The 27,911-nt window shown below is 39.0% G+C and overlaps 1 protein-coding gene and 1 pseudogene across 1 annotated transcript in view; one reads left to right on the top strand and one right to left on the bottom strand.

The window, feature by feature from the left end:
• The window catches only part of CPE (carboxypeptidase E), a 122,077-nt gene that overhangs the window by 15,336 nt on the left and 78,830 nt on the right, over positions 1-27,911 (bottom strand). The window contains exons 2-4 of the mRNA XM_045393027.2: positions 19,009-19,205; positions 15,789-15,956; positions 478-595 (exon numbers count right to left, since the gene is read on the bottom strand). Coding sequence (XP_045248962.1) covers positions 478-595; positions 15,789-15,956; positions 19,009-19,205 — 483 coding nt within the window. The remainder of the gene's footprint in view (positions 1-477; positions 596-15,788; positions 15,957-19,008; positions 19,206-27,911) is intronic.
• Positions 12,019-13,203, top strand: LOC102132416 (nucleophosmin pseudogene; annotated as a pseudogene).

Below are 27,911 nucleotides of genomic sequence, written 5' to 3'. Positions count from 1 at the left end.
CCACTCCCCCTCCCTGACACCACCAGAAATAGTTCCAAAAGGAAAACTGTGTGAACACAATAAGACACATGTAGAGATCCACTGGGGACCTGATCAAGCACCAAGAGGCTGCCCCCATGTTCAAGCCATCTTCTACATGAATCTACAAAACTTCCGTAATCTCTCCACTTTATCAGTGTCCAGGAGTGACCCAAGTTTATGACGTATATTTTCTCCCTTTCTGTTGTCTAGGTACTCTGTCAAGATCACGTTCCTCTTCACCTAAACTATTGAAAAAGTGAGTCCTTTTCTGCCAAATAGATATGCCAACACCACATGAAATGATTAGGAGAGCTTCCTGTTAAACATAGTTCTTTCTTCAGGCAAAAATCACTTAACGTCCACTTCTTTAAAAAAAAAATTACAGAAATCATCCTGTAAACCCTTGTACAGTATTATAAACTTTGAACCAATTAGAGAAGCAGAAAGAATACCTACCACTCCGTGTCTCATCATATGGATAATTGGCCACAAGGTCTCCTCCATGGAGATTGGCAGAGAGCACAAAAGGAATATCCATAATCCAATGAATGACAGCCTTGGTCTCAGGAGCAAGCTGTTCAGATGAGACATTAAAAGGATTATAAATTTAATAATCATTGATATGACCACTTGACAGAAATGACATAGGAAAGGTAAAGGAAAACACTGAAAGCTGGTCATATTTTAACTATTTTGCGGTTGTCCTCGCAGAAAAAATAAAGCTTCCTACAAAAGCAGCATTCCTCATGTCTAACTTTCTCAGATTTATAATAAAAATATTTCAAAAGTGTTTAAATTTCTTTCAAAGTTTTATTTTTGTGGGCTGCCAGTTTTCTTCTCTTTGTAACTTGAAAACCAGCATGCAACTCACAAATTTTGGGACATCGCTGTCTGATCTATAGTGGTTCACACGTTGTTATTATGAATAGTTAAGGATAATACAAGGAGAAGAGAAAATAGTTGAACTGCAGAACAAGATCTGTCCTCTGTGGTGGTTCAAACATGTGGTAAAGTTTATTTCCAAATTTTGCTTATTATTTTCCCAACTTCCCTCAACTACTTCAAACATTTTTCCTATCAAAGAATATTAGGTTGAGTCTCCTTCAGAGTGGACTGTAAAATATGTTTACTTTGGAATGGTCATCTTAAATTTTTAAATAAAGGCAAGTTTCAAGAATTCATGTTAAGTCTTTAGAATGATTCACTGCCCCTCATATCTTGGAAGCAAAACAAAGGAAAAAAGAAATGTATACCAAAGAAATAATGTGGAGCCAAAAGCTTGATACTTTTATGCAATGAGTTTTTAACAGCAACTAGGAAGACTCTCAAACCCCGAGTGCTTCTCTAATGAAAAGAAAAGATTTTACTGGCGACGTGATCCATGCTGTTCTTTGGGACAGAAAATCTAATGACATCAGTAGGGTTTGATGGTTATAAGATCTCATATTTGTATAGCTGTGCTCAGTTTATGAATAGCTCTCACATGAACTATTTTACTGCACTTCAATATTTGCATTGGATATGCAAAGATATTCATACCCATTTCACAAGGAGGAATCTGAGAGCTGGGCGTGTTAAATAGCATATCTAAGTTCACACAGCTAAGAGTTCACATCCAGTGAACCATAAGGCTCATGCTGTTTTTAGTGTATCAGCTTTAGTCTATTAAAATTATCCTATTTTCACATAAGCTACTCTTAACTGTGTAAAAGTGTGATTTAGAGTAGGAGGTTGTTTTTATTATTTTTCATTTGGTTGGTAGATCTTATTTTTGCTTAAAAAAAATCATTGTAGAAAATGTAGAGGAGACAGACAAGAACAAAGAAGAAAATTTAAATTACCCATCATTTTACCACCTAAAGATACCCACTACTAACATTTGTATAGATCTCTTTCTCATTCTTTTCCCAATGTATTTATATAATTTTTAAATGTGATCATTTATATACCATTTTATATACTGCTTTTTTTTTGCTTGACAACAGATAATGAACACCTTTTCATGTTATTAAATACCCTTCTAAAATGATATTTTAATGGCTGAGTGGTAGCCAATGTCTGGATATAACATTTTTAAATACTAATAAAATGATAGCTAATACTTATTAAACACTTTCTGTGTCAGGCATGGAATTCTCCCATTCACTCTATGAAACAGGGACTACATTTTCCCCCATCTGAGAGATTAATAAACTGAGATGTAGAGAAGTTAGGGAACAGCATGAGGCCACTCAGCTGGGAGTGTCAGAGGCTGGACTCGAGCCCAGCCAGGCCAGCTCCACAGCCACTACACTAGTACTAGTAATCTCTAAGTGGTGATACTCGGTCATTTATATTTTAAAAATTAAAAATACTGTGGACACCTTTGTAGCTACTATTTGTGCAAATCTGTACTTTCCTTAGAGAAATCTCTAGAAACTGAATGACTTGACCACAAGTTAAGCACATTTTTAGCTAAAAATGTTTAAATTAAAATTTGTATTAGCTAAAACTGTCTACATTTAAAAATGTATTCCAAACTGCATTCTTGTAAGGTACAGGAATATAACCAGCAACAGTATCATAAACTTTCCATTTCTAATTTTTTTAAAACAATGGAATTATTATGTGTTTTAAAGTGTGTCACTTTGATTAATGACAAATGGAATTTTTTAAGTTTGCATTATTTTAATTAACCAATAAAACTAGAACAGTTTTTTATGTTTAGTGATTATTTCTATTTATTCTTCCGTGACATATTTGTACAGTTTAACTAATTTTTCTATTGAAATGCATAGCTTTTCTTAGTGACTTGCAACAGTTGTTTAGAAAAAAAATTAGCTCTCTATTACACACTATAAATATTTTCCAAGTGTGTCATGTGCCTTTCAAATTTTGTAATTAAAATACAGAACATTAAGATATTTATGTTAAGCACATAATGGCAAACCTATTGATCTTTTCTTTATGGTCTCTTTGCTTTTCCATTTCATTCATTCATTCAATAAATATTAAGTGTCCACTATGTACTAGTGTCTATACAAGAAATTTAGAAAGTTCTATCCCCCTCTAAACATTATATACCAAAGTTTTCTAGTTTCATACTTTTTAAACTTAAATTGTAGTGTCTAGAATTTATTTTGATCTATGCTGATATTTATGAGATGGATTTGTCTCAATTCCATTTATTCAACAATGCATTCTTTCCACAGGGATCTGAAATACACTCTTATTATATGTTGATTTAAATCAACCTAAAAATAACTAATATGGGAGATGACATCAAAATATTCTATAATGCATATACGTTTTAAGCGAATTTATGTTTTTACACCCAATTGCTAAGATGACATTAACATTAAATGAGATGAGTTTAACACACTCTTCTATAATATTCTGTTCAAAAGTTTTTCTTTTACTACTAAATTTATTTTCAGTCCTCTTCTTCTTTGTACATCTCTCATTCCCTCTATTTTCTTTAACCCAATGACAGATATTGACAGATATTCATATTTCAATAAGTTCAGAAGGGGCAAGGTGTGGTTTGGAGAATCATTGAGGACTTCAGGAAGGAGGTGGAACCTCACCAAGTCTAGGGACAAAAAGAGAGAAATGAGTGGTAAAAATAAAGAAGTTGGGAGTACCCGTGGCCCATCTGTTGGGGGTAAGGAAAATACTCTTTGGGAGGGAGGGTTGGTTTTACTGGGAGTTAGGAGGCAAAGCCATGCCAAGGCAGACTGTATTCCTGTGTTTATTATCCACCTAAAAGTGTTCAGAATGGCTTGCACAGTGTGCACCATATATTTATAGGTTGATACAGTCATAAAAATAGTATTGAAAAATACATATCAAAATGTTAATGGTGCTCACTGAAGATTGTTGCGTAATGGATTCTTCTTTCTCCTTATTTGTATGTTTTAATTTTTGTAATAAAAATGAATTTTGCAATAGAAAACTTTTAGAAGAAACTGCTGTTGAAACAAATTGAAAGATACAGTCCTAAATACACAAAATTGTGTGAAGCTATCAGGTTTAGCCTATTACTAGTTCTTACATCATACACTATTGTTTATATGCATGTTACCAGTATGTTCAAAAGCAAGCAAGTAACTTCTACAATTTGATAAATTCAACTAAGTTTCCCTTTGACTATTAACAGAATCTTTTAGGCTGACTAAATCCTGAGACCCCTGTGTACTATAATTATATATTTAACTGACCCACAGAGAAGACTTCGGAGTACCTTTAAAATTGAGTCTTTAATAGAAGCTAGAAACAACTGTGGCCTTTCTTTAAACTTTCCACTTAAAGATTATAAATACAGCTCAAATATGATGCTCTGTAATAAGATGTCTTTGGTTCTTATATTATGATGAAACGCTATTCAGTTTTCTTCACAACTCTAGCTATTAAAGTCAGAGTAAACAATAAATGGCTGGATATATTTTAATTGACTCTGCTTTCAGACCAAGGCTCATATACTGAGCCCAGATAACACTGGAGGTGGCCAGGCTGAAGGGCTCAAGAGCAGATGACAAACGACTTAGAGAAAGAATTCTGGGAGAGCAAGAGAGAGCTTTTATTCAGAGAGGTTCAGAAGAACCAGGAGAGCACGGATCTCGAGCAAGTGGACGTGTCTCAGGTACCTCCAGCATCTAGAGGGCTTTATAAGAATGAAGTTCCTTCCCACCACCCCCTCCTGAAGCACACACACCCCAGGCCTGGATCAGCCCACATGGGAATATGAATTTCTTTTTTTTTTTTTTCTCACAACTATACAAAGGAGGAGGAATCTGCATTTCTAAGCGCTGATTCCCTGTTCCACCAAACAGAAGAATATATCTTGACATTTAAGAACCTCTATAAGGGATACAAATACAGATAATAGGCTGAGAAGGGGAAGAGGGTAGAGGAATGTATAATAACAGTAATGAAATGCCTACTATATCTTTTGTACCATGCTGGATCAAAACACTGTCTCATACTTATGGACAAAAATGGAAAAAGGCGATGAACCAGACACAGGCAATATCACCCCATGATGATGAAGTAAGTTTACTAAAGATTTAGTGTAAACTAACCTTGCTTATGTTACAAAAAGGGACTAGTCCTTAATTTTCATGTATTTCTCTTTAATTTACCTTTATGAAAAGAAGTCACATTGAGTTTGTTTTAAATAAAAGCTCTTATTAAAAGATAGTACCATGAACATGCCTCTTTTAAACAAGTGTTGCCTAAGCTAGAAATACAAAAACATCTAATATAGAGATTATGCAAATATTCAGGTTCAGCTGGGGAAGGAGAAGGTAGTGCTGGCTAGAAGTAACGGTGCTTGCACAAAGTTGACAATCAAATATCCTGTCAACATGAGTTGATTTCACCATTTTTCTATGATAGGTGGAAGGAATTATTTTCTTCATTTCTCAGATTTAACAGAGACAGCACAGGCAAGTCAATGCAAGCAATGGGGAAAGCTTGTAGGCTAATATGGGGCCTCCGCTTCCAGAAGTTTTCCATTTCTGTCTCAGCCCCCATGGTTTATTACACAGGACGGCCCTCTTTCACCTGGGGTTACCCCAGTCTGCTGCCTTTCCGGCTCTCTCTCCCATGAAAGACAATTTTCAGGCTGAGACAGTGATGTGTATCCATGACTCAGAAGCAGGAAAGCCTAAGTCACTCACTTACCAGGTTCTGCCAGAGTCCTCAGCCTTTGGTAGCCTTTGTCTCAGACTGTTGCAGGAGGTAGCTAGTCAGACATGAGCAGGGCAGGAGAGGGCCCTCCCCCAACACCAGGAATGTCAGGCAAACATTAGGTAATGAGCAGGAGGTTGTTAAACTGCCTTTCTAAAATAATAATTGGTTGCAGCAGGCGCCAGGGAAAGGCAGTCTCCCAACAGATTAAAAAACCTGAAACTGGTGATCAGCAGCTTCCCAATAAGATCTCAGGAGCTGGGCAAATGGGCTCATGCATGTGCACTGAGAGGCAAAATGGCAGAGTTCAACTGGTATACGACCTTCCTCTAGGAACAATGGACTGGTAAGGGACGAGCGCCTCAAGTGGGCATGTGCACAACTTCAGTAAACACACTGTGCACGCGCCCCTCCCAAGTGTTGCCAGGCCACTGCACATGCAGACAGCCCACCCAAAGGAGGAATTAGGGGAAAAGGGACACAACCCCCCCAGAAGCATAAGCATACCAACCTATAAAGCCCCAAGTCAAAAAGTCAAACAGGGCACTTGATCTCTCAAGTTGCCCACTTGGCCCACTTCCAAGTGTACTTTACTTCCTTTTATTCCTGCTCTAAAGCTTTTTAATAAACTTTCACTCCTGCTCTAAAACCTGCCTCAGTCTCTCGCTCTGCCTTATGTTTCTCAGTTTAATTCTTTCTTCTGAGGAAGCAAGAATTGAGGTTGCTGCAAACCCATATGGATTCATCACTGGTAACATACTTTGGTGCCATATGACTTGGATATGTTTCCCAGTGGTAAAAGACCTCTATGCCTCACCGTCCTTTGGCTGGAGGCGTTCAACCCCTATATGCAGTTTCCTTCTCTCTTTTTGCCTCCTGCTTACTGACCAACCCCTAGAACAATTCTTCTCAGCCACAGTGGCTCTGCTCCCCACAAGCTGATCACTCAGTTCACACTAATGCGTGGTTCGTAAGGGTGGAAGGAACTTGGAGTTCACATCAAGTAGAATTGAGACACTAATGGCCCTCCTGGACCGGAGGCTCACAAGAGTGGTAGAACTAAAGCCTACTGTGCAATGTTTGGGGTTTCCTCTGGTTTTTCAACTAAAGTTGGCTCTTTCCCCAAAACCACAACCTATTCTCCTTTTTTCTCCACCTATTCACCTCCTATTCACCTTTGTATTCTCAAATGGCCTTGTGCACCAGCTAGACCATCTGCCTCAGGGGCAAGTCTGCTTCTTGTTTGCTTTCATGTCACATGCCATGCAACTTCTTAGACACACAATCATTGTTATTTGTGTGCCCACAGCTCTTGCTGCATTTGTGCAGCAGCAAAGACATAGGCTCCCTTGCAGATATCCCCTGAGATTTATACTTGTTCTTATCCTACCAGCTCAGATGACCTCCAACTCGTCCCCTGTCTGGTGGCATATTGCCAGGATAGATACAAATTGGAATCCCAGTCCTTATGACTTACCATATACTTTTTGTTCCTGTTATGCTCCAGGGCTAAGTTTTCCAGTGGCTTTTGAAGCACTTTGTCTGCCTGCATAGGGCCTCACTGCAGCCCTTTAAGGATCTCACTTCCTTGCTTTTTTTGAGTTAGCACCCCTTTGAAAGGAGGGAAAATTCTTTCTTTGCCATTTGTGAGTTCTTACCTCAAGCCCCAAGTCCTCCAGAGGTTACTACTTTATGTCAAGAGGGCAAATAAACATTGCCGTTTCACTAGCATCTGAAGGCTTTCAGTGAGTTTTATCTCACTTCCTCCCATTGCCTCCATTTCTCTAATCATTTTCACGCCCTTCTTAACATGCATCAAGACTTTCAAGGTCATATTCGAAGGGAGGGAAATCCAGCCACCTTGTGGCAGTTGGCTGAAAAACAGGCTTCTTATCTACTTAAAGAACATGGGAAGGAAATCTGAAAAAAGGGATAATCATTTTGTTGCTACAAGAGTCACCATAAGATGATGGAGACTGTTTACTCCAGCATCTCTTCTGTTCTCAAGTGGGTAATTGTATGAGATGGAACCAAGGTAATGGGTACATAGTAAGACTGGTTCATTCCAGAACCCTAACGACAAATGGGAGATGCCTATTCAGGATAACAGGAAAGTAAGAGGGGATGCCTTTGTTTTCCTTTTTCCTATTTTTCTCCTCTGTTCCCTCTTTGCAGGTGGGCAACCATGTCTCTATACCACGGGATATGCCCCTCAGATGCATTCCCAAAACCTGGGAAACGTGTGACTCCCCCAAACCTTTAAATAAAACAAAACACAACAAAACAAAACAAACACTATTTTTCCTTTGTAATACGGCTTGGCCTAAAAATGAACTGGGAGAAAATACAAAAGTCAGCCTTGGAACTCAGTGCCTTTGTGCAGGAAATCCTCAAATCAGCCTCCTCAGTATTTTATAACTGAGAGCAGAATAAGGAGGATAGAGATAAGGAGAAGGAAAAATGTAGAAACAAGAGGGATGCTCAACTATTGGCTGCATTTTATAAGCTCTCCAACCCCCATCCAGGTTGCCCTAAAAACACTCCTTCAGGTAACTGCCATTGGTGTGGGAAGCCAGGCCACTGAAAGGCAAACTGCCCCAATGGGACAAATGAGAAGAAGCCAAGCATAGCTTGCCCCCTCTGTCACCAGCTTAGCTACTGGAAATTGGATGCCCTGAGGGCCAAAGGGTTCTGGGACAAGATCCCAACACCTAATGGCCTTGAGCTGAGGGGGTTCTCTGCTCTGGCTGGCTTCCAAGTCATCGAAAAGACAAAGCCAAGAGTAACTCCTGGAGGAGTAAAATATAAATTTCCCTTTGGGGTTTAAGAGCTGCCTACTCTATGCTAATCTCCTTATGTGAGCAACTCTCCTCCAAATTCTGCCAGGTAATGGGGGCAAATGGCACCTCCTCCCTCCAAAAGATTCACTCTCTTCTGGGCAAAAATATGCCTTCCAAGATGGGTGCCTGATTAATATTTACCCAACCTCTAAATTCATCTTTTCCTCTAATAACTCTGTTTCTCCTAGAAAGCTACCTAAATCTTAAATAACTTCACCCTAGCCAGTCCTACCTCAAGGATAAAGAACTAGCCCACATTTATTCAGACAAGCCCCAGCAAAAATCTAACTGAGCAATCTCTTGATGGGGGATAACTTCTACAATATGCAGATAACCTCCTTCTTCTCTGCTCCTCCTTCACAATCCTCACACAGCAACATGCAGTACAGACCTTAACTTCCTAACAGAAGGAAAATGACTTTAATCTAATTCAAAGGTTATAAAGAGAAAAAGGTATTTTTGGTAAGGAAGATTATAAAGAACAGAAGTTTTATATGAGAAAGGATCTTGTGCAGTAAATTCTTGTCCTAAAGTAAAATGACTGGTTGTTAAAAAGAGGGATGTTTAGGACAAATCCGAAAGTCCAAGCATGTCATAGATAGTCTGTGTGAGTTGTGAAAAGATTTGTGAAAGGGAATTTATTTTTAAAAAGTTATACAGTTTTAAAGGTTATTAGGCCTACTAAATGCTTCATAAACTGCTACTCTGACTCTTAACTGAACAACTTGCTGCCTTTAAAGCTACATAAGGCCTGGAGACATACAGAGTTAGCCATGTCCCCTAGATGCTGGAAAGGGTCAAAACTTTTCTGCATTTCTGTCTAGTATAATAAGCTCCAAACCTAGTACATAGTCAGAATCACTTACTTAGTATGTTTTTCACAAAAAGTAAAAGTTGCTAAGAGTTAACAGTGTAGCATATTCTTGAGAATACTGGAAAAGTTTTATATGCAAGGCATGTAAGGAAAGTAGAATGTGGTTTTAGTAAAAGATTATAAGAAGGCATGGAAATGTGGATTGTTTTGGCCTAGTTTAGAGACTTAAAGGATTTTTTTAAGTTAGATAGGATAAAACTGAAGGTTTGAGCAAGTTGTGGAAGGTTTGTGAAAAATTAATCTTGTAAAAAAAATCTGTGCATAATCACATTGGCTAAGTTAAAGGAATATTATTCCATTTTTCCATAAATTGAAAAGCACAAGAGTTTTAGTAAAGCATTGATCTACTCTTCATAAATGTGTTATTTATATGTGTTCCAAAATTATGCAAAACTCCTATAATTCTGATATAACTTAGAATATTATCAGTAATAATTATAATTGTTATGCTACACAATTGTGTGCCACAGAGATAACAAATTTTCTTGGCATCTGTGTCTTTGACTATGGCTGTCCTAAGACTTTTTCTCATTCACAGACAATTGTTGTCTTGTTTTAATCCTCTTTAAAAGGTGGCCTTTATAATCAGCTATAGGACTCTGGCAGGCACTCTTGAATGTGGGTTGCTGATAACTTTAAAGAATATAGAAAGAACTTGCAGGACTCTCATAGAGGGCTGAAGTGTTCATGAATATCAAGCATAACAGGAGTTAACTGCATGGACTGAACTAATTAAGAAGACTAAAATAATCCTTTTGTGACTTTTTGCTTAAAACATTGCTGATCCTTTGTTTTTCAGTCAATAAAACTTTCTTTTGAGCTATTTACAGCTTTTAAAAATAAGTACTCCTGTAAACAAAATTTGGAGCCTATTTCTCTCCACCTGATTTCTCTAGAATTTGGAAACTATTTGTGAGTATTCTTAACTTTTGGCAATACAGTTATTTGCATAAATACAATAGTAATCTGTTTTCTTTTGCAAAAGGGCACAATTGGAGAAACTGGTTATTTTACCAAGGGTTTGACTGGAAAGGCATGCTCTACTTTAAGGAATCAAATTTGACTTATAGAGCCAATAAAAACCCCTTGGGAAAACTGGCCTCATAGCTTGTCTACACAGTCCCTGTACAGTGTTCCTGATCCATGGGGAGTAAAGAATGTCACTTTCTGAAAGGCCTAGGAGCCCTAGGTTATCGTGGGACCTCAAGAGGAGAAGAATTTACCCAACTCATCCCAGTATTTGACGGCAGAAACCCATGGCTGGGCTCAAGGCATTTAAGAAGTCTTATCTGAGATTCCTTATGGAATGAAGTTTCAACAAAGCCAATTTTAAAAGGAGCTTATATGGCAAATAATTATTCTTGCTGTGCTTTATGCAAATAATCAGATCAAGTATGATAAGACCAAAGCTTATTTTGCAAACAAATTGGTCCTACCATGATTTATTTTTAATAAAAATGAGGACTGGAGAGAGAAAAGTTATATTTCAAGAACATAACAGATTATAATATAATAACTTGGTATTAGATTATATTCTCAGCAGTTGTTTTTGAGTTTTTATCTGCAATTTAGACTAATCCTGCTTATTCCTGTGAACCAACCAGTGATCTCTGGCTGCAGCTCAGAAGAAACAAGAGGAATAGGTAATGTAAAACTCTGGATAAATATTCTAATTCTAGGAATACATTGGAATTGGCTAGTAAGCCCATCCACTCAAGTCTTAGCAGGCATGACAATAGCCACCAGTTACCTGAGCATGTTGGCAGCCTCGGGATTTTTTGGAGTTGTCCTCACCCCTTTATTTCATTATGACATTCTTCTAAATCTAATAAACTGATTTGTCTCCTCTTGCCTTCAGGCCATCAAGCTCCAGATGATCCTCAGTGAAAGATACCATCCTGTCAGTATTCAAGAGTCACCCTTCTACAAAGGACCCCTAGACTTCCCATCAATGAGACATGACAGAGGCAAAATCCCACCCCTGTCTCCCTCAGGCATGGCTGGATACTATTTTCACCAACCCATGGAGCCATCCTACCCTGACAGCTAGCAAGAGGTGAAGACCCACAAAACAACCACCACCACCCCTCTATCAGCAGGAAGCAGTTACAGAAGACTGACATTTATCCATTTTCCCCAAGTAATTGAGGACTTGGACTCTTGAGGGGGAAAATGTTGTGGTAGGTAGGTAGTCAGACATGAGCAGGGCAAGAGAGGGCCCTCTGACCACCAGGAATGTCAGTCAACCATCAGGTGATAGTCAGGCAGTTGTTAAACTGCCTCTGTAACATAATAATTCATTGCAGCAGGTGCCAGGGAAAGGCAGTCCCCCAACAGACAGAAAAGCCTAAAACTGGTGATCAGCTTCCTGATAAGATGGCAGGAATTGGGCAAGTGGGCTCAAGCATATTAAGAGGCAAAATGGCAGGGATTAACTGGTATGTGACTTTGTAGGAACACTCAACTGGTAAGGGAAGAACAACTCAAGTGGGCATGCATACAACTTCAGTAATCACACTGTGAATACAGTGCCTACCAAGTGCTGGGAGGCCACCATGCATGTGGACAGCCCAGCCCAAGAGGAGAATCAGAGGGAAAGAGACACAAGCCCCCCACTCCCTTGGAAACATGCCAATGTATAAAATCCCAAGTCAAAGGTCAAACAGTGCACTTGAGCCCTGGTGTGATTCCATCCTGCGCAGCTGTTCTCTGGAGCAGCATTCGTTTATCTCCGCCCGCCTTCTCTCCCACCTAAGTGTGTGCCGCCACCTGATGGGAGATTCGATGGACATGGCCATGACCCCCTTGAGGCCCCAGAACTATCTTTTCGGTTGTGAACTAAAGGCCGACAAAGATGATCACTTTAAGGTGGATAATGATGAAAATGAGCACCAGTTATCTTTAAGAATGGTCAGTTTAGGGGCTGGTGCAAAGGATGAATTGCACATTGTTGAAGCAGAGGCAATGAATTACGAAGGCAGTCCAATAAAAGTAACACTGGCAACTTTGAAAATGTCTGTAGAGCCAACGGTTTCCCTTGGGGGCTTTGAAATAACACCACCAGTGGTCTTAAGGTTGAAGTGTGGTTCAGGGCCAGTGCATATTAGTGGACAGCACTTAGTAGCTGTGGAGGAAGATGAGGAGTCAGAAGATGAAGAGGAGGAGGATGTGAAACTCTTAAGTATATCTGGAAAGCAATCTGCCCTTTGAGATGGTAGCAAGGTTCCACAGAAAAAAGTAAAACTTGCTGCTGATGAAGATGATAATGATGATGATGATGATGATGAAGATGATGATGATGATGAAGATGATCATGAGGAGGAAGCTGAAGAAAAAGCACCAGTGAAGAAATCTATATGAGATACTCCAGCCAAAAATGCACAAAAGTCAAATCAGAATGGAAAAGACTCAAAACCATCATCAACACCAAGATCAAAAGGACAAGAATCCTTCAAAAAACAGGAAAGGACTCCTAAAACACCAAAAGGACCTAGTTCTTAGAAGACATTAAAGCAAAAATGTAAGCAAGTATAGAAAAAGTTGGTTGTCTTCCCAAAGTGTAAGCTAAGTTCATCAATTATGTGAAGAATTGCTTCCGGATGACTGACCAAGAGGCTATTCAAGATCTCTGGCAGTGGAGGAAGTCTCTTTAAGAAAATAGTTTAAACAATTTGTTAAAAATTTTCCGTCTTATTTCATTTCTGTAACAGTTGATATCTGGCTGTCCTTTTTATAATGCAGAGTGAGAACTTTCCCTACCGTGTTTGATAAATGTTGTCCAGGTTCCATTGCCAAGAATGTGTTGTCCAAAATGCCTGTTTAGTTTTTAAAGATGGAACTCCACCCTTTGCTTGGTTTTAAGTATGTATGGAATGTTATGATAGGACATAGTAGTAGCAGTGGTCAGACATGGAAATAGTGGGGAGACAAAAATATACATGTGAAATAAAACTCAGTATTTTAATAAAGCAAAAAAAAAAAAAACCAAACAAGAAACAGTGCACTTGATCTCTCAAGTTGCCTTGCTTGGCCCTCTTCCAAGTGTACTTTACCTCCTTTCATTCATGCTGTTAACTTTTTAGTAAACTTTCACTCCTGCTCTAAAACTTGCTTTAGTCTCTCATTCTGTCTTATGCTTCTTGGTCGAATTCTTCTGAGGAGGCAAGAATTGAGGTTGCTGCAGACCTGTATGAATTTGCCACCACTATGAAGGCCAGCCCCCACCTGTAGGCTCAGCCCATGTTTCTGGAATGAATTCTATATATAGGCTGAGGAGTTTTTAAAAGTTTAGTCCAATAATCTAAGACTCTCTGTCTCCTGGATCCTTTATCCATCATCCCAATCCCATGATGAACACTTGTGTGGATCCCTGGCTGCTTACTTGCAGTGGCCCTCTTTTTCAGATATTATGATTTGTTTGCTGAGCTGGATTGTGTTTATTCACAACAGGCCCTAGCCTACTGTGTGTCATAATCAAATATTAATCATAATTCTTACAATCAAGTGATCAAATTCTAGAATCAAAGGAGAAAACAGCTGTGTAAACTAATAACCTATATAAAGCTGGATGTAACAATAAGCCCATACTGGAAGTATAGATGAAGAACACATAAAAAAAAAGGAATCTGTCTTGAAGAGTAGAGGATGACTTCACAGAGGGATTGGCATGGAAGGAAAGAGAAGACAATTCTAGATAGTTGGAGCAGCAACTCATCTGAAGACATAAAATTGTTAGAAAATGGTATGTTTAGGAGCACAGAGGAGTTGGTATGAGTGAAGTCTATAGGGTATCAAAGCCAGGTTAAGGAATAAACCAGCTGGCAGCTTCCAGGGACCAAGGGGCGCTGAAATGACCCAGTGACTAGAATAAAGTGGAGAAATTGTACTTTGTGAGCTGTCACTTAGGAAAGACACTAGACGTCGTGGACACATGAGAACAGAAATACCCAGAAGAATAGAGAAGGAACAGAGGGCTGCTGACAGCAGTTCTTCACCTTTCCTCCAAGATGGGCTCAATTTCTCCTCCAAGTAATTGACAACAATATTGGTTGAAAGATGCACCAAATGTTGAGTGCATATGTAAATGTGTCCACCTAGCCCTCAGCTACATAACAGAGAGTACCAAAAAATTACACTGAAATGTTAATAAAAGTTCCAGGTCCTGGCCTCAAGTATTTTATGTGTATTAAGTCATTCAATCCTTATCCTATGAGGTAGATATTATCACTTCCATATTACAGATGAAGAATCTGAAGCACAGAGAGGTCAAATAACTTTACAAAGTTCACACAACAAGTATGAAGCCATGATTTACCTCTAGAGTGGCTACCTCTAGAGTCTCCATACTTAACCATCACATTGAGTTTTCACTTTATCTTCTGGGCAGTGGAGAGCTGGTAAGGTTTTTTAAGCAAAAGAGCAATAATTTGTGTGTGAACATCACTCTGAAAGATTGAGAATTTGAGAAGATAGAATAGAGTTGGGAGAGGCTGGACATGAAACACGAGTAAGAGGCCACTGAGCCAGTCACAGCAGGAGACCATGGGGGCCTGAGCTGAGGCAGGGGAATGAGTTTGCAGAGGAAGGGAAATGGAAGAGGTGTCAGAGAGATCAAACCACTGAGCAGTGGTAACTGGTGAGGAGTGACAGAGATGGAAAAATCAAAAGCTTTGATGATTGGGATAAATGAAAGAATAGTGGTTCCAAGGGAAAATATTTGTTTCTGGACAACCTGAGCTTGAGGTTTCAAGTTCCACCAGTTAAAGGAACCCAAGTTAGCTAGTAAAACAGAGACATAAAGCTCTGTGGAAAGTCTGGAGTTAGAGGCACGGATCTGGGAGACCTTGTGTAACAGACAACGCTGAAAGTTGAGGTAAGGAGGGAAGCCCAGGGAAGCAGATAAAGGTATCAGATGAGACCCCAAAGATGGCCAGCATTTAAGCCCAGGTAGAAGAAACAGGGAAAAAAACTGAGTAGTGATTTGAAAGGCAGTAGAAGAGGTAGGAGAAAGTAGAGTTTTGTAAAGCAAGGGAGGAGAAAGTTCTGGAAAAGAGAAAAAGAGCAACAGTGTAAATTTGGCAGGAGGAGCTGATCAGATGAGCTAATAAAGGGTCTCTGAGAAGGCCATGGTGACTTTCTAAGAAACCTACAACTGGGTTCCTCCCTATATCTACACCTCCAACTCCTCTCCACCTACGGCCCAATTCTAGGGGCCAGGACTAATCTCATGGCACCAGCCCTTCCAGCCTTGACTTTCAAAGCCACAGTTAACCACTCCATATGAGCTGTGATGTTACTCCTCTGTCCTTCACGATGATGAAGATATTGGAACATATTTCCTTAGGCTAGAGATTAACCCAAGAAGACTATCCCGTGGTCACTACCTTTGTGTTTTGATCCACAATTTTCTTCATATTTTTCAACAGATGATTATTTGGACCACCTTCTTTCTCATTCACGTACACTATCCTATCCAGGTCTGGAAAGTTCCGGTTCAGATCTATTCCCTGGGCATTGCTTCGACCCACAAACCAGTCTTTGAGTTCACCAGGCTAAAAAAAAAAAAAAGTCAAAGAGAAAAAATCATCAGTTGCTTATTATTATTGTCACTTTCTATTTAAGGTCTCTATCAATGCTCTTTAAAATAACTATTAAGATTATTTATTTCAACAATGCCCTCCCATATCAGCATTTTTACTACTTTACTTATATAAACATGAAGATATCAAATTTAAAGTACAGTGATGGGCCGCATCATGACATTTCTTACCACGACTGACAGACTATACAACAGTGATCCCATAAGATTATAATGGAGGTGAAAAATTCCTATTGCCTAGTGACATTTTGATGATCGTGACCCTGTGTAGGCCTAGTCTGATATGCGTGTTTGTATCTTAGTTTCTTTTTTTTTTCCCTAAGAGACAGGGTCTCACTCTGTTGCCCAGGCTTGGGTGCAATGGCACAATCACAGCTAACTGTAACCTCAAACTCCTGGGTTCAAGTGATCCTCCTTCCTTGGCCTCCCAAAGCACTGGGACTACAGGTGTGCACAACCATGCTAGGCTAAGTTTTTATTTTTTATTTTTGCTAAAGACAGGGTCTCACTATGTTGCTCAGGATGGTCTCAAACTCCTGGCCTTAAGCAATCCTCTCCTCTGGGCCTCCCAAAGCACTGGTATTACAGATAGAAACCACTGCACACAGCCTGTGTCTCATTTTTAACAAAACAGTTGAAAAACTAAGAAACTCTTAAAAGTTTTTAAAATAGAAAAAAAGCTTGTAGAACAAGGATATAAAGACAAAAGATTTGTGGACGGCTCTACAATGTATTGTGTGTTTCAAGCTAAGTGTTATTACAAAGAGTCCAAAAGGTTTTTAAAGTTTAAAAGTTTATAAAGTAAAAAAGTTACAGTAAGGTGACCAGGTGCGGTGGCTCACGGCTGTAATATCAGCACTTTGGGAGGCCAAGGCGGGTGGATCACGAGGTCAGGAGATCAAGACCATACTGGCCAACATGGTGAAACCCCGTCTCTACTAAAAAATACAATGCTGAGGCAGGAGAATAGCTTGAACCAGGAAGTCGGAGGGCGCAGTGAGCCGAGATCATGCCATTGCACTCCAACCTGGTGACAGAGTGAGACTCCATCTCAAAACAAACAAACAAACAAAAAGTTACAGTAAGATAAGTTTAATTTATCATTGAAGGAAGAAAAATATTTTTTATAAATTTAGTGTAGCCTGAGTGTACAGTGTTTATAAATTCTATAGTAGTGTACAGTGGTGCCCTAGGCCTTCACATTCACTCACCACTCACTCACTGACTCACCCAGAGCAACTTCCAGCTCCATTTATGGTAAGAGCCCTATCCAAGGGTACTGTTTTTATCTTTTATGCCGTATTTTCACTGTACCTTTTCTATGTTTAGATATACAAATAGTTACTAGTATGTTGCGGTTGTCTACAGTATTCAGTACAGTAACATGCTGTACAGACTTGTAGCCTAGGAACCGTGGGCTATATCACATAGCCTAGGTGTGTAGTAGGCTACACCATGCAGGTTTATGTAGGTGCACTCTAGAATGTTCACAAAACAACAAAATCACCTAACATTGCATTTCTCAGAACACTTCCCCATTATTGAGAGATGCATCACTGTACTTGTTATAGGTATTTTGAAAATATGTTTGATGAATAATATTTTAAATGTTAAAAATAATAAAGAGATATTTATCATCAAATTTCACAATATATATTCACTAGTTATAAATGACCTATTTCAAAGCACATCATTCTATAATTAGATTTAAGTAAAATATTCATTGCCTCTGTAAATCACAGCAACCTATTTTTTAAATATTTAGAAGAATAAATAACTAAAGATTAGAAGCTTAAAATGAATTTAACATGCATTATGGACTAATAACATGTCTCCCTCTTATAGTCTTCATGGAAAAATATGAGCTTAGAACAAAATTCTAGGGCTTTATGGTTTGAGGAATTTCTCTCCAGTTTAAACCCTTCATTTATCTAATGGTACAATCTGGAAAATTATTCCAAGATATTTGTTTTATTTTATAATGTGAATTTTCTTGTTTTACTGTTAAATTATATCACATGATATAGACATATTTCCACATTTTTTAAGTCATGGAAGCTTAGACTGCGAGGAATAAAAATCTATAAGACAGAAAATAGCAATGATAATCTGTTGCCTATATGTCTAAAACTTCTGAATATTACCTTAAAATTTTAAATAATTTAATTTTATATATTACTAGAATTTTTCTCTCATAAAACTTTAGAAATCGTATCAATTTTATATCTATTTACAGAAATTCGCTGAGTTTCTTACAATGTCAAACTATGTCATTGGATCTTTTTAACTGTAGATAAACATACTAAATATTAACTTGAATGTGTTCTCATGTTCCCATAGACTAAGAAAATTATTTTAAACTGTAGAAAGCAGCATATATAATGTTCCCCACCCCTGTCCAATAAAATAGGAACAAACACCATATATCTTCTCTTAAAAAGGTATTACTTTCCAGTTCATCTAACAGCTAAGATATATTAAATTATTTTTAGTTAAGAGATAGGGTTTTCGCTTGTTTGTTTTTTAACTTTACTGAGCATATGTAAAAATCAAGTAAACATCAGTAAAACATTATTCTGGCCAAAAGTATTTCTTCCTTAAATTCAGTAGAGGGCGCTGTGACACTAGCTCACCCACATACACCCATGGCGTTACTCTTCAACAAACAGCAGTATTTTTCATATTTGTAGATTTTTAAAAGAAAACTTAGCTAGTCACAAAAGTGTAATAATAATTTATTGAAAAACATAAAACAGAACACCATTTGAACATTAACTTCTTAACACAATTTCTGATTTGCAGTCTTTACTGGAAAAATTTGCCCATCACCCCTTTCATTCTTAGCTGTTTTCTTACCAGTGAGTTGAATAATGAATGCATCACTTATGCCCTCCACTGCACCATCTTTAAGCTTTGTGCGAGGGCATAATTTTTAGATAAACATGTATGTACAAACATACAGAAAATGAAGAAAGCACGCCTGATCTGAGCTGCCTGGCACTCACCTGAGACGCTGCCTTCTCAAAGCCATCTGGGTTCAGGGAAGGCATGATATGAATGCGGGTACTGTGGATCAGGTTGACAATTGTCTCGTTCCCCTTCTGGTATTCATTGCATAGGTACTGTGCCAAGAAAATGAGCAGTTCCCGTCCAACAGCCTCATTCCCATGCATATTCCCAATGTATTTAAATTCAGGCTCACCTGAAAGATTAACAATAGATAGTTTGGAGATGTTTTCTATGACATACAGTGCCAAATACATTGTATACCTACAAATGTATTATGAATATCAGATGGTTTTTTTCCTCCAGCAGCGATGCCTTTAAAAAAAAAAATCTACCTTAGACATTAAAATACCCCTTCTATCCTTCTATTCCTCTCCTCCCAGCTACCCACCTGTTATGGACTGAATTGTATTCACCCAAAATTAATATGTTGAAGGTCTAACATCCAATGTGACTGTATTAAGGAGGTAATTAGGGTTAAATTAAGTTATAAGGGTGGAGCTCTAATCCAATAGGACTGTCATCTTTATGAAAAGAGGAAGAGACACCAGAGCCCTCTTTCTCTCCTCTGCACAGAGGAAAGGCCATATGAGAGCACAGTGAGAAGGCTGCCGCCTGCAAGCCGGGAAGAGAGGCCTCACCAGAAACCAACCCTGCTGCCACCTTGGTCTTGAACTTCTAGCCTACAGGACTGTCAGAAAATAAATTTCTGTTGTTTAAGCCAGCCAGTCTGTGGATATTTTGCTATGGCAGTCTGACAAGACTAATATACCATCTCACCCACAATAACTAATAATAATAATACACTATGTGCCTCCTATTAAACAATACGCTTTGCATGTTTTCTCATTTAATCCTGACCAAACACTTAAGCAGACTTAAGACTGCTTAAGAAGACTGTCTCCATAGTTATATGGCCTGTGAAGCCAGGATTCAAATGCTAGTCTTTTGGTTTACTTAAAAGTCTATGTTTTTGTTTTTTTGTTTTTATTCCTAAATCATAGTGATTAAGAGGAGCCAGACTGCATGGGTGCAAATCCTAGTACCAATTCTTACTGTCTGGGATTGGGCAAGTTACTTCAGTTCTCTGTGGCTTTGTTTTTCCATCTAAAAATTAGAGATAACAATAGATTCTAGCCCAAACGGAAGGTTATTATCAGAACTAAATAAAACAATGAATGTAAATGCTTAGAACAGTGCCTGGCAAATAGCAAGTGCTATGTGTTTCCTATAATTATCTTTAATATTATTATTACAACACATTATCTTGTCATTGTGAAGTTCCTTGCCATACATAATCTAATTTTCTCTTCACAACAGCCCACTAAAATGTGTAAGGGATATATTTCTATTATCCTCATGGTATAAATCAGCCCAAAGAGGATATATTTTGCTGAAGGGCTCAGAATACTAACAAAAGTCACCGTTGCCAGTTTGAGAGACTCTCCATTGCATTTTAGGAGGAGTAATAAAATTGCAGAACGTAGCGGCAAAATGATCTCAATTAATCCTGTTGTTCTGCTCATTTCTGCTTCATCCATCCCACGGGCCCAATTTCTGCAATGGAAAGGATTCTCCCTTCTACAAAATCGCTAAGGCTGTTGGTTCTTGGTATAAGAAGTTGGAATCATGTTTCTCCTGGAAATATGTTAACTAAACATTCTTTGCATGAGAGTCCTGAGTGTCTGATTTAAGTGACTATTCACCCCAGAAAACTACATTCTTGTGGTGACCTCTCAGCCTGAGCTTCCGCTAATCTTAATCTAAGGATCAGGTGGGAGCAGGATCAGGGCTATTTATACCCCCCTCAGTTTTTACTTTGAGGGAGAGTCTCTAATAAAATTAGTCCCCCCTAGGGACTTGCCCAGAAAGTAAGAGAAGAGATGAGGATGTGTGAGATGTTTTCTTGGCTTCTGATTTCAAAGGTAATAATAACCTTCTTCCTTTCTGTAAACTTACGCAGTTTATACCTTCATTTATGCGATGTATTCATTTGACTGAGGCACAGGAGAAACTGCAGCAGCCCATTAGAGAGAGAGAGAGCAAGTAGCCAGAGGAATATTAGAAGCCGGCTTCACAAGGTTTTTTTGAAAAAGTTGCACTAAGGAGGCATTTTGGTCCTGCTCCCTTCCCCAAAACAACTTTGAGGCTTCACGTCACTCAATAAAGCTTGGCCCACAACCCCTAATTACACTGAAAATTTTTATAAATTCTCTGTATTTAAATCTTTTTTTTAATCAATTAAAGAAGAAACAACAAACCCATAGTTACTAAGCCACATTTGCCCCCAGATGTCTGGTTTAGCTAGCACAGTATATTTGTGTTCGAATGTGAATGCTTTGGGATAGAGCATGCTCCCTCTAGTTCTGCTACAGGCTGCGCCATTCCCTACTGCTGCTTTACTCATTTATGTTTGTAACTCCTGATTTTCAGACTCAGAAATGTGTGACATGGTTTCTTTTCAAATCTGCAGATTTCTCTCAGCAAAAACCTCCCCCAATATATCTATATATTTGTGAGGAGGTAGTAACGATAATGACAATAACAATGCTTTAGGTTGACATGAAGACAGGACAACAAAGATCATTATATTGAAGATATTAATGTATGGAAATAAAATGCAAGACACAGATGACAGCAAAAGAAAAGGCAAGTGTATCTCTAACCCCGTCTGTCCTCAGGAATAAATTAGATCACTATATAATCTTATCACTGGAATACAGAAGAGCTATGTTCCTTTACGCCAACTGACATGACTTGTGAGATGGGGAAGAGCCGCATTGTTTAAAGACAGCATTTGCTGGACATACGTGCAAATCCCAGGGTCAGACACTACATGGGATCCAAAAGCAAATATGTCAGCATTCCTAAACTGAAGGAATGTAGAGTCTGGAGGAAGACTCAGACATGCAATGGACAGTGTTCAGGAGTGAGGCAACGGTGAAGGAATGTTGGATATGTAACTAAACTGCTTTGAGGTTCCAAACCGGAATGTTCCTCCCACCCCTCTGGCATCTCTCCAGCTCTTTTCCCTCCCAAAGCCAAGGCTTTCTTTTTAAAACACAACCCTCCTCAGGTCACCTCCACCTAAGAACCCATCAGTAACTTCCCCTTTGCTTTCATGATAAAGACCGAAATTCTTTACAAGATCTTGAACCTCCACGTGGTTTGGCGTGGTGCCTCTCGCCTCCTGAGGCACCGGCCTTTCCCTCCTGTGTTTCAGCCGTCCTTCTTTCAGCCACGGGACTCATGCCTATAATGCTCTCTGCTTCACATATTCACACATTTTACCTGCAAAGCCTTCTAAGTATGGCTAAATACGGCTTCCTTGGAGTATCTTTAGTCTAGGTCCAGTTCCTTTGTTATTTTTCTTTTTTCTTTTCTTTTCTTTTTTTTTTTTTTTTTTTTTTTTTTGAGGCAGAGACTCACTCTGTCACCCAGGCTAGAGTGCAGTGGCACAATCATGGCTCACTGCAGCCTTGAACCCCCGGGCTCAGGTGATCCTCCCACATCAGCCTCCGGAGTAGCTAGGACTATGGGTGTGCACCACCATGCCCAACTAATTGTTTTGTAGAGATGAGGTTTTGTCATGTTGCCCAGGCTGGGTTTGTTATTTTTAATACCTCAGTTTGAAAATATACATTCATCAATGTAGTTATTTGATTAACCCCTCTCTCGCCCAGACTGTAAGGTCTATTAGTCCTGGGATGGGATCTATTTCAGCTCAGTAGTGTGTCACCTGTGCCCCCACCTAGAGTCTGGAATGTAGTAGGGATTTGCATTCTTGTGAGAATGAGGAAAGAATAAATTCTGAGCTTAAATATCAGTTCAATAAATTTGTGAATGAATGAGTAAATGAATGGTCTTGCTTTTCAATCCCATCCTTGCAGCGGCGAGGCTGACAGTAGACCTGGCCCTTGAGACAGAGGTGCAGCTGCAGACGCTTGAAAACCCTCTGGAACAGTGAAGGGAATAAAGGAGTAACTGAAGGGGGCTTGAGGCAGCTTCAAGGAGGCTGCACCCCGGATGGAATATCAGGAGGCCTCAATGGCTCGTTGCTCTAGCCAACATCCCCTGGTAGGAATGGAAACTCTTCTTTGGGAATGAAGGAAGCAGTATTGTGAACAGCCGATTTCCCATCAAGAAGATTAATCTCCATGGTCACCACAAAACGTCTCCAGGCGAGCAGCTCCCCAAGGCTATTTTTGTTGTAAAGTCTAAACAACAGATTCTGAAGAAATTTTGCTTTCAGGATCCTTAATACAGAAATAGCAATAAAATTGAAGACTTTCGATGTTGAATGGCCCTCTCTGAGTCAACACATTCTTTACCTTAGACTTTTTTTAAGCAAAGCAGTGAGTTTTTCATCATCAATTTTCTTTTCTGTGTAAATGGATGACGTTTGCCTTCCTGTTTATAGTGTATACATGGAAGAACAAACTACAGGTTTAACACGTTGCAGCTGCCAGGTACGTGGATCCGGCTGGTAATGTACACGTCCCTGTGAGTTAACTCATCTTTCTCCTAGCAACGGGGTAGGGGAGCGGAGAAGACGGGGAGAAGCACTACCCTCAGGACATTAGGGATGGTAGTTTTTACATTCATCTTATTTTCTTCATTAATTCATTTTCCTTTTTACACAGTAATCCTGAGTTCCTGAAGTTGCAATTGAGGAATCATCATATTTGCACAGGTTGCAGTTCATAGGCTCAGCAAGCACCTTTTCCCCATTGTGTCAGTTTTCCCACAATTTCATGTAACCATCCAGCATTCCAGTTACTTCACGTGGCACACAATCATCAATCGAGCCATTATTAAAAGACGATCAACTCACAAACCAAATCTAGCCTGGCTAGGCCGAGTTTCTATCTTTTTCCATCTGTATCACAGAACAATTAATGTACCTGGTTGGATTTGCGTTGTTGTCACAATAAGATAAGAATAAATTCTAAGCTTTAAAAATATCCACAGTTTTAATTAAGGCAGAAATAGTTGCATAAATTTCCAAACCAGAGCAGGCAGATGATTTTAAGTCCAGACTTGTAACTCTTAATTTGCCCCAATTTGTATTAATATGATTTGAAATAACTAAATCAGTAAAAAGGCAGCTTTAAAGAAGTGTCTTGCCTCAACAATAAAATGTTACTCTTTTACACCCCAGAAACTATATCCATGTGGGTGAAATCTGAAGCTGGAGGCAAGTTAGCAATTTTCCCAAATGGTAAAAGGAATTTACGCCTTAAAGTGACCAGAAAGCCACTGAAACAGAAGACCACAGGTCAGTAGGGTGAGCATGAAATAAATGATCAAATACACAGACAAAAGTAAAAAATAATATTGTCTTCCATTCCTACGAAAATAAAATTTACTTTCACTATGTTATTTGACCCCATGATCAGTCTGTCTACCTATCTAATGTTTTCTTCTCCTTTTGGAAATAACAGACAGGCTGATCACTAGGCACAGTCATTGAACAGATAATCTGAAGACCCCTTTCAAATCTTAGAGCCAATTATTCAACGGCCTTTCTACAGGAAGGAAACAGCAGAGGGAAAATACCCAATGGGAAATGAAATAACAAATGTGAATGTGGGTTGTAAATTGTGAAATTTACGTAAGAAGTGGAGCATCATTATTTAGAGGGAAAAAAAGTAGGTTAAGGGTATTTTAAGAAAGAAGCTGATTATAGTAACAGAATTCTCCATCTTTTACCCTGAAAATAGAGAAGAAACTCACTCTGGGATGAATCTATTCTTCCTCCAACAACAAATTTTTGCCAAAATATAGGTCCACTAATTCATTTGGAAGTTACATATTTAACTCACTGATTACATAATTCTTGGAGCTGGTGACAATTTCAAAATATGTGTTCCTGGTACATGTAATAAACTGAACATAATGCTGAATAACGATAGTGTAATTTCCACAGGTAAAACCCCATTTTTCAAAGATATCATGATAAAATGTACACAAAAGCAGTGATTTTGAAAAATAGACAAACAAATGGCTATATAAGCCTCACAATCACTGCACTGATTTGATTTACAAACTGCTATGCAACCAAGTTGGAAACATCTTTGGAACAGATGGGCCATTTCATCAATGATCCTCCCTCAGTGATAAACCCGGGGTTAAACCATTAGTGCTACTAATTGTTTCCCCTTGTTTGACATTCTAACCTATTATAGCCCGTAAATCATTCTTGCAGAAACTGGATCCTAGAAGTTTCCTAGACCTGGTCAATAAGAACATCATTAATTGGCTCATGTTTTAGCACATTTTAGCAGCCTAAAAATGCTGGGCATATTCCTAAAGGAAATGCAACTCTCCAGGGGTCCAGTAAACAACACGAGGGGGTAGTATGGTTATAAAAACAGATTACTCCTTTACAAAAGAAACGAGGAAAAAGTAAAGAAAGAAGGGGGAAAACGAAACCAAGAAAAGGCAAAGGAACAAAAAATGGTTGCAAAAGAAATGACAGAGTATAGAAGCATTATATTCTCTCTTGCTTCTTCCTTCCTTCAGAGTGAAATTTAGAAAACAACCAAATCAACATGATATCTTAAAAGTTAAATCTCGGCCGGGCGTGGTGGCTCAACCCTGTAATCCCAGCACTTTGGGAGGCCGAGACGGGCGGATCACGAGGTCAGGAGATCAAGACCATCCTGGCTAACACAGTGAAACCCCGTCTCTACTACAAAAATACAAAAAAAACTAGCTGGGCGAGGTGGCGGGCGCCTGTAGTCCCAGCTACTCGGGAGGCTGAGGCGGGAGAATGGTGCGAACCCGGGAGGCGGAGCTTGCAGTGAGCCGAGATCGCGCCACTGCACTCCAGCCTGGGTGACAGAGCGAGACTCTGTGTCAAGAAAAAAAAAAAAAAAAGTTAAATCTCATTTCATCTGGTTTTTAATGGGCAGTCAAGATGGACTATATTACAGAATTATTCTGCAGAGACATATTACAGAATCTTTTTGTAATATTAATTATGCATTTGCTATTAATATAATTTTAAAGTTATCTTACATATGACATCTAAAATATTCCTACTAAGATTCTAATTGAAGAGAGGTGAGCAAAAGAACAGAAGCTTCACAAGTTTATAAAATAATGTCAGAGTTACAATATTAGCAGCAATGCCTTAACTTTCTGAAATGAAAGTATTTGATGCCTTTACAAAAGAAAGCTACAAACTTTTTACAAATACTCCATATACAGTGGTGTGCTGATAAATGTCTCACACTCAGCTCTAATTTGTAGCATTGCCTATTTCCATGGTGTAAATACTCCCACCCTGGCCAATTTGAAGTTACCAACTTGGCTCACAAATTTCCTGAAAATTAAAAAAGGCTCCCATATGCCAGTAAAAGCCTACTCCAGCCCACCACTGCATGTGGAAAGCAATTATTTGGGACAGATGGCTTTTGGTTTCTCCAAAGATTCTCCAAAAGGGGAAACTGAGGTCTAAGAAATCTGAAGAATTTTGAAACACATTATAAGAAATATAATGAAGCTACAGCTTGGAACAGTGGCTCACGCCTGTAATCCCAGTACTTTGGGAGGCCGTGGTGGGTGGATCATAAGGTCAGGAGTTCAAGACCAGCATGGTCAAGATGGTGAAACCCTGTCTCTACTAAAAATACAAAGATTAGCCAGGCATGGTGGTGGGTGCCTGTAATCCCAGCTACTCAGGAGGCTGAGGCAGAGAATTGCTTAAACCCGGGAGGTGGAGGTTGCAGTGAGCCGAGATCACGCCACTGCACTCCAGCCTGGGCGACAGAGTGAAACTCCGTCTCAAAAAAAAAAAAAAAAAAAAAAAAAAAATGTGCTGGGCGCAGTGGTCCGCACCTGTAGTCCCAGCTACTGGGGAGGCTGAGGCAGGAGAATCCCTTGAACTCGGGAGGCGGAGCATGCAGTGAGCCGAGATCGCGCCACTGCACTCCAGCCTGGGCGACAGAGCAAGACTCCGTCAAAAAAGAAAGAAAAAGAAAAAGAAAAAGAAAAAGAAGAAGAAGGAGGAGGAGGAGGAGGAGAAGAGAAGAGAAGAGAAGAGAAGAGAAGAGAAGAGAAGAGAAGAGAAGAGAAGAGAAGAGAAGAGAAGAGAAGAGAAGAGAAGGAGGGAGGGAGGGAGGGAGGGAGGAAGGAAGGAAGGAAGGAAGGAAGGAAGGAAGGAAGGAAGGAAGGAAGGAAGGAAGGAAGGAAGGAAAAAAAGAGAGAGAGGAAGGAATAAATTAGCATCTATCCTATTACTTTTATTTTTGTTTCACTTCATGCTAGGATAATTAAAAGAAGCTTTTATTTTGTGGGGGCTTTTTTAGCATGTATTAATATAGAATTGTTTCCCAAAGCACTGCATTATTATGAATTCAACTTAGGGGGAAGGAAAGGAAAAGGGGCCTAGGGAAATTTTTTTGACTCAATAAGTTATCCTAGCAGTTACTGACTCACAAGAGTATATCACCCTTTGCCCTAAATATTAGCCATAATAAATCAATGAAGAAAATTTACTTTAACCTATTACATAGTTTTTCTAAAATGTTTGTCAGCAATAATATCAGATATTCAAAATTCCTTCTGCTCTCTCTACAGTCCTACCCTACAAGACTACCTTCACAATAAAAAGGCAATATAATTTCCATTCCCATTAATAGGAATTCATCATTTAAAATTCACAAAAATTAATAATTTAAAATTAGTATCACAAAACACCTTATTATTACCATCCAAGAAGAAGCTACCTATGAAAACCTTCAGATGCAGAAAAACCTTTGACTTGTGGCCAGGCACGTTGGCTCATGCCTGTAATCCCAGCACTTTGGGAGGCCAAAGCAGGTGGATCACCTGAGGTCAGGAGTTCCAGACCAGCCTGGCCAACATAGCGAAACCCTGTCTCTACTAAAAATAC

Source organism: Macaca fascicularis, chromosome 5 (genome assembly GCF_037993035.2).
Source record: "Macaca fascicularis isolate 582-1 chromosome 5, T2T-MFA8v1.1".
Taxonomy (NCBI): Eukaryota; Metazoa; Chordata; class Mammalia; order Primates; family Cercopithecidae; genus Macaca; species Macaca fascicularis.
Note: the sequence above shows the minus strand (reverse complement) of the source record. Positions and strands in the feature narration are given on the sequence as shown.